We start from the raw sequence: 7,959 nt of genomic DNA, 5'->3' as shown, positions 1-7,959 counted from the left end.
CCCAGGCGTCCCCCGTTGTCCCCGCGGGTCCCGGGGTCCTGGCCGGGCCTCCTGGGGGTTTCCCGCTGTTCCCCGCTGGGGCCAGGTTCCCGCCCCCCCCTCCCCGGGGTCCCTCGGACATGGCTCCCGGGCCTCCTCAGGGAACATAGCGCTCGGTGCAGGCAGCACCATGTCCATGCCAGGTGTCACGGGCTGGGCTGAGGAAATGGTGGAAAACTTTGTCACGAAGATGTTTGATGAAGATTTCTTTTACAGCGGGTCCAGATCGATCCTCTCCCAACTCCTTTTATACAGCCAGAAGATGCACTCCCACATCTTCACTGCCCTTCGCTGGAGCATTTCAGAGACAACTATTTAATTCCACAAAAGCCAGTTGTTTTGGAAGGGGTTATTGACCACTGGCCATGTATGAAGAAGTGGAGGTGAGAAACTAGTGCTTCATTCCTTTTCGAATAAAGACAGGGGTTGCTTTGTGTGATTACTGCATCAGTGCAGTAATAGAGAATAGAGAGCAATAGAGAGGTAATAGAGAATTTCATAGAAGACAATGCCGTCAGAATTTTTTTTTTTTTTTTTTTTTTTAGGAGCATCTTTGCAATGCAGTATTTTCTTTACTTTTTACATGTTTCCCCAGAAATGATAGGCATCAAGTGCATGAAATCAGTTTAGAATATTACATTGTAATGCAGTTACGTTAGCGAAATCAGGTACTGGAAGAGACTATGCTGGAATCCAGGCCTTTCAGGGTCTGAAGCAGGGGAACACGCCAGTAAATCCCTGATACTTTGTTTTAATTGGCTGAAAACAAGTGAGCATATATCGCTAAGTACTCCAGCGAATTTGCTCATGTTTTAAGTGAATTAGTCTCAATCAGACATAAGTCAGTGATTTTTACATTTCAGAACTTGCTGATAAATAGTGTAATTGGAAGTTGATTTCAGAGCTGCATGATTGACTTTTTCACTCACAAGTACAATATTGATGTTTGTTTAATGGCACAGGTGAGTGCTGAGTTTCAGATGCCTGCATTCAGAAGTGAGTAGTAACATTGTAGAAAGGGCTTCTTTAAATACATCAGCAGCAAGAGGAGGACTAGGGAAAATGTGGGCCCGCTACTGAATGGGGCGGGGGCCCTGGTGACAAGGGATACAGAGAAGGCAGAATTACTGAATGCCTTCTTTGCTTCAGTCTTCACTGCTAACGGCAGCCCCCAGGAATCCCAGAGCGTGGACGTGAGGGAGAAAGTCCAGAGAAGGGAAGACTTTCCTTTGGTCGAGGAGGATAGGATTAGAGACCTTCTGGGCAGGCTAGACATCCACAAATGCATGGGCCCGGATGGGATGCACCCACGGGTACTGAGGGAGCTGGCGGATGTTGTTGCCAGGCCGCTCTCCATCACCTTTGAAAGGTCCTGGAGAACTGGAGAGGTGCCTGAGGACTGGAAGAAAGCCAGTGTCACTCCAGTCTTCAAGAAGGGCAAGAAGGAGGACCCAGGCAACTACACGCCAGTCAGCCTCGCCTCCATCCCTGGAAAGGTGATGGAACAGCTYCTTCTGGATGTCATCTCCAGACRTATGGAGGGAAAGGTGATCAGGAGTAGTCAGCATGGATCCACCAAGGGCAACTCCTGCTTAACCAATCTGATCGCCTTCTCTGATGGAATGACTGGCTGGGTAGATGTGGGTAGATCAGTGGATGTTGTGTACTTTGACTTCAGCAAGGCTTTTGACACTGTCTCCCATAACATCCTCCAAGATAAGCTCAGGAGGTGCGGGTTAGACGAGTGGACAGTGAGGTGGCTTGAGAACTGGCTGAAAGGCAGAGCTCAGAGGGTCGTCCTCAGTGGCGTGGAGTCTAGTTGGAGGCCTGTGGCTAGTGGCGTCCCCCAGGGCTCAGTACTGGGTCCCATCCTGTTCAACTTATTCATCAATGACCTGGATGAGGGGACGGATGATACCAAGCTGGGAGGAGTGGCTGACACACCTGAGGGTTGTGCTGCCATTCAGAGAGACCCTGGACAGGCTGGAGAGCTGGGTGGAGGTGAACCTCCTGAGGTTCAACAAGGGCAAGGGCAGGGCCCTGCACCGGGGGAGGAATAACCCTAGGCACCAGTACAAGCTGGGGAGCTGACCTGGAGAGCATCTCTGCGGAGAAGGACCTGGGAGTGCTGGTGGATGACAAGCTGACCATGAGCCAGCAATGTGCCCTTGTGGCCAAGAAGGCCAATGCTATCCTGGGGTGCACTGGGAAGACTGTTGCCAGCAGGTCAAGGGAGGTGATCCTGCCCCTCTCCTCAGCCCTGGTGAGGCCTCATCTCGAGTACTGTGTCCAGTTCTGGGCTCCCCGGTACAAGAGAGACATGGAGCTACTGGAGAGAGTCCAGCGTAGGGCTACAAAGATGATCAGAGGTCTGGAGCATCTGCCCTATGAGGAACGGCTGCGAGAGCTGGGCCTCTTTAGCCTGGGGAAGAGAAGACTTGTACACTTATCAATGTGTACAAGTACCTGAAGGGAGGGTGTCAAGGGGACGGGGACAAACTCTTTTCAGTTGCCCCGTGTGACAGGACAAGAGGCCATGGGCAGAAATTGAAGCACGGGAAGTTCTGCCTGACCGTGAGGGGGAATTTCTTCACTGTGAGAGTGACAGAGCACTGGAACAGGTTGTCCAGAGAGGTGGTGGAGTCTCCTTCTCTGGAGATATTCAAGGCCCGCCTGGATGCAACCCTGTCTAACATGCTGTAGGTGACCCTGCTGAGCAGAGAGGTTGGACTAGATGATCTCCAGAGGTCCCTTCCAACTTCACTGATCCTATGATTCTATGATTGTGGAGCTTGTTTATCATAAGCAGTGGAGCCAGTGGTTCCAATATTGAGAATCTAATATTTGTAGCATAAAGCTTATGACCCTTCTGAAATGGGGGACAAAACTCAAAAAAGCATAGTTTATCACAGCCAAGGGTAGAATCTACATTAATTGAGTGCATTTATTATTTTGTAGGTCTTTTATTCTCCTTTCATACTTGACTGCTTATTTCCTTGCTGCTTGCATCTTTCTGCTATCCTTTTTCTGTCTGGCTGGCTGGTTTTAGAGGGAAGAAATCACGGTGGTAGCATTTATTACTCTGGAAGGTGGATTTCCTACTCGAAGAACAGTATAAAAGGGTAATGAAACTTTTTGTATTTCAGTGTGGACTATTTTTGTCAAGTTGCGGGGTGCCGCACAGTTCCTGTAGAACTGGGTTCCCGATATACAGATGAGGAATGGTCTCAGAAACTCATGACTGTCAGCRACTTCATCAACCAGTATATCGTAAATGAGGTCTGTGTTGTTTCATCTCTGAATACAGCAATGTGCTATGGAACAGAGAATTTTTGCCTCATTGGAGCTTGTTAGAAAATAGGTGCTTAGATTTGATCTTAATGGAGGTAGCGCACTATAGACACAACTGTGAATTAAAAGATTTGAAGTATTTTCAAGATCCAAAGCCACAAATAGTTACTGCAATAATAACTAGCTTTGAATTTATATATAATCAAATGTACAGCATTTGGAATTTGATGAATAGATACAGTCTGCAGCAAAAGCCTGGATGGTGGCATCCAATTTAGCATAAGGGATTTAATTCAGCTCCTCAGCCAGCAGTACTGTTCTTCAACTGCTTAGTAATATCTATGATCTAGATACAAATTCACATCCCACCAAGTAAAAAATTAAACAATTGATTATCTGTTGAATGTCCTTTTTGTTTGAAGCTGAGGATCAGAAGCCCTCCTTTTCTGTTCCTTAGTCTACTGGTGGTAAAACTGTATGTAATTGCAGGTTGGTCTGTGATACCGCCTAGACTAGAATGTGGAGATCTTTATAGGGAGTGAAGGTGAAATTGTCTGTGGGCCAGCAGTGGGTCTGGCTATAATTCTGCAGAGCCCTGTCACAGGAGTGATAAGAGAATAACTGCCAGACTCCGTAGTATTGCAGCTAGGTTCCTCCAAGTAACTTAAGCTAGATAACTTGTTAGTTGTGAGGATATGTCTACACTCTTACGATTTCAGTATAAATGCGAGTTATTATTCTAGAAGGCCTTTTATAGTAATCAACTGTTGAGGCAATTCTAGTACTCTGAAATAGCACATTGGAAATTGATCTTACCTATAAATAAATTCTATAAACACAACTGAGAAGCCTTACCCTATATATCACTATGGTTTTTTTTCTTTCTCTGCTGTAATTTCAGAACAGCGTAGGATACCTTGCCCAGCACCAGCTTTTTGATCAGGTAAAACTGAGTAAATGTTTTTATCTTTCTACAGTCATTTGTTGCCTTTTCAGCACAGGTCATCACAAGTCGTTTTGAGGATGCTGTAGTTACTAGATGGAAGGTCATATAGGGGGGRGTTCTCAGTTAATACTCGCTTTTCCCACAAGTTGAAGGAACAGGAATGATTTCACTCCACTTTGCTGAAAGGAGTGGAAACAAAATCCTTCCAGGAGTGAAGACATTCCCTTTTAGCACTGTTTTGGTACAGTGTAGCATTTACTTATATGAATATCACCTGGAAAGCGGCATTTCCCCAAGGAATATGTCACTCGGGAGAGATTTGGACAGCAGATAGTCTTCAGTGGTAATGTATTCATGTTCTGGTGTATTATTCCAGTTAACTAGAGGTGATAAGCTTGGTGAGAGACTTGCAAAGGAATCTCATGGAGAAGCAAGCTTAGCATGTAAAAGCTAAGTTGCTCCTTTTCCATGAACAGCAAACCTACTCATTTTTGTAGTTCCTGCTCCTTGGGTTTATCTGGTTTCTACAGAAGAAAAGGATCTCTGAAAAGTAAAAAAGAAGCTTCCATTTCTTTCTCCCACCTCTCCCTCCCTCCAACACAATTTGCTTGCTAGGACAAAAGTTTGGGGACATTTCCAGCAGATTCCCAGTACTCCAGGTACTTTTCCACTGCCTTGGCTGGACAAGCAGGTCATTTGTTCTCTTTGTGTCAAGCCCAGGTATTTTGTTCTGTGAATTATGTATCTTTGCAAATCAGCTCATAGTCTTTCTTAATATGTTTATTTCTTTATGGGGTAGATCCCAGAATTAAAGGAGGATATCAATATCCCTGACTACTGCTGCCTGGGGGAAGGGGAAGAGGACGACATCACCATTAATGCTTGGTTTGGTCCACAAGGCACTATCTCACCTCTTCATCAGGATCCCCAGCAAAACTTTTTGGCCCAGGTGTGTGCTGTGCTTTTCTTAAGCATGCTATTAATGCTATTGCTAGAAAACATGCTTATAATATTTAAATATTAGATTAGCAGACAACTTGTTGAAGGATGGAGAATATGCAAATATTATTTGGTGATTCTGTTGCATTTGTAACTACTGCACCTAATACCTGACTTAATAATGTAGACCCCAACTGCTCATTGAGATAGATTATCACTTACTCTCATTTTACAGATAAGGAACTGAGATTGCAGAACAGTGGCTTTTCCAAGGTTATGCAAGCAAATTGTAGCAGAGCTGGGAGGAACCTGAATCCCATCCCAGAGTACTAATAAGGAAGCTTCTTTTTGGAACAGCAGGTTGTGGGGTAGACGTAGATATATGCAGTAGTCCACTTTGTTATCCAGTACAGTTTCTGTCTGTGCATGCATAAAGTGTCAGATGAGGAAGTATTATTTGCACTGTGACATCATTAACCCAGTTACCTGCGAAGTGAAATACTTCAGTAAGCATCTTGAGAACTTTTACTAGAGTAACACAGTGAAATATTGTGGCCCTTTGAGATACGCAGTACACAAGGCCAAAGTCTCATGTTTTGGTCCAAGCAGTCAACAGTTGTACACATTTTTAAGCAGTGAGGTTTTCTGCTCACTGGAAGGAGCCTGGAGTTTTTTCCTTCCTCCCATCAGACTTGTTCACAAATATAGTTTACAGTTTCAGTTTTCAACAGGGTCATTACATTCAATATTTTCTATTGTGCTTATTTGTGGGAATGGGCCTTAGTTCCTGTGTCCCAAACAGAGGACAAAATCCTGCTTTCAATGACAACCTGTGTTTTCATGTGGAAATACAGCTTCATTCAGGGCCATCTGGAGTGGGCTGTGCAATTGAGAATCTATCATATTTCTCTTCCACGCCCCCCCACTCTCACAAAATAATTGCATTCTGAAAGAGGAGTATTCCACTATACATAGTATGTAATTTGGGGGGATTTGGTGGGGGTGGAAGACCAATATAGAGCGAGTTGTTGAACCAGAAAAAGATACTTCACTTACAAGCTTCAGAACTTGTATTCTCTTGCCTGAATAATGGGAGTATACCTGCCAAATGCTGTAAAAGATTGTATGGAATCTTTGCAGTCTGAAGAGCAGGTGGTCCAGGAGTTTTCTGTTTTCAGTTAAAACCACCTCTCTCTCTGACTTTCCACACATACACATGTGTAAGCTGTGGCTGCAGACTTCAGGAGGAGACAAGCGCAAGTAACAAAGTATCATAGAATGGTAAGGTTGGAAGGGACCTCTGGAGATCATCTGGTCCAACCCTCAGCATAGCCCCTATGGGGATTGAACCCATGACCTTGGCATTAGCAGCACCATGCTCTAACCAATTGAGCTAAATTGATTTGCTGCAGAGATTTAGTATTTTCATTAATATGTGCTCAGGTCAGTCAGTCCACTTGCCTTACTCATTCCAGTCACCCAGTTAAGGACCCCAGTGAAAGAGCTAGTTTAATGATAGAGAAGTAAGAGCTAAAGGAGTATATGCAAGCTTAGCATTCACTGTCTGCTGGTACCTCTGTCTGCTGGCTGAACTGCACTAAAGAATCTACCTCCTTATTCTCAGTCCTTCTGACAATTACTATCTATGTAGAGCCCAAATAATATAAACTGGGTACCTTGAACTTTGAATTTAAAGTAATTTGAAGGCATTTGTTGGTATTTCAAATTCATATATGCACCAATAGAGCAAGTACTTGGATTCTAGTATAGATTTGTTCAAATTTTGTGTTATAGCAGTATCTGTTTACTAATAGTAGATGGTGATGTTTCTTATTATTCTCTCGGTAAGTCTTGTTACTCTGAAGGTAATCAGCTGCATTTTACTGCTAAATGCCAGCCATCGCCCAAAGTATGGTACATTAGACTGGTTGCTAGTTAATTTAAGTCACTTTTCTGATAATGTGTGCGTTAATAACAAATGGAAAATACATATTGTAACATCTACAGGTATTTGGAAGAAAATATATCCGTCTATATTCACCACAAGATTCTGAAAACCTATATCCACATGAAAGCCATATTCTTCACAACACTAGTCAGGTAAATAGTTGCCTGAAATTTTAAAATAAGTAATGTTACTTTATGGAATCATATTTGAGTAAAGACATTCCATTGTTGTGTTTTTTTTTTAATAGGTCGATGTGGAGGATCCTGACTTAATTAAGTTTCCCAATTTCAGAAAGGCTGCATCTCAGTCTTGTATTCTGATGCCTGGACAAGTTTTGTTTATTCCAGTTAAATACTGGCACTATGTACGATCTCTTGATATCAGCTTCTCTGTAAGTTTCTGGTGGTCATAAGCTGGAAGTATACATAAAATGTTAAAATTTTAATAGCTATTAAAAAGAAGAAAAAGTAGCTTTTGACACTCTACAGAAGATAATTCTTTTTTAAACATGAGAAGGTTCTTCTCTGTCCAGAGTTCAGAGCTGGATATAAAATAATTTCCTATTTCAGCATGGTGAAAGAATCTGGACAACTAAAAGGAAGTAAGTTGGTACAGCTATTTATTTTTGTGAATGTTTCCGGTATAAGCTCCTTGTAAAGAGCATCTGCCAACTGATCATACTCTATGCACATGCACATTCTAAACAGCTCGATATATGCACACTGCCAAGACACTGTGGCTCAAACAATATTTGGAACAAAAGATGCATATAACCAAGCTAGTGTTTCCTTCTGTT

General features: G+C 43.2%; 1 protein-coding gene across 1 annotated transcript in view; it reads left to right on the top strand.

Moving 5' to 3' along the window:
- KDM8 (lysine demethylase 8) overlaps positions 1 to 7,643 on the top strand; it is a 13,494-nt gene extending 5,851 nt beyond the window's left edge. Inside the window, exons 2-7 of the mRNA XM_085309881.1 lie at positions 243 to 422; positions 3,186 to 3,318; positions 4,232 to 4,273; positions 5,076 to 5,225; positions 7,223 to 7,315; positions 7,411 to 7,643. Of these exons, the coding sequence (XP_085166007.1) occupies positions 243 to 422; positions 3,186 to 3,318; positions 4,232 to 4,273; positions 5,076 to 5,225; positions 7,223 to 7,315; positions 7,411 to 7,575 (763 nt within the window). The 3' untranslated portion in view covers positions 7,576 to 7,643. The remainder of the gene's footprint in view (positions 1 to 242; positions 423 to 3,185; positions 3,319 to 4,231; positions 4,274 to 5,075; positions 5,226 to 7,222; positions 7,316 to 7,410) is intronic.
- Positions 7,644 to 7,959: the final 316 nt, after the last annotated feature.

This window comes from Rhea americana, unplaced genomic scaffold (genome assembly GCF_003343005.1).
Source record: "Rhea americana isolate MKP2758 unplaced genomic scaffold, rheAme1 scaffold_305, whole genome shotgun sequence".
NCBI lineage: Eukaryota > Metazoa > Chordata > Aves > Rheiformes > Rheidae > Rhea > Rhea americana.
The sequence above is the reverse complement of the archived record's forward strand: the minus strand, read 5'-3'. Positions and strand labels throughout refer to the sequence as shown.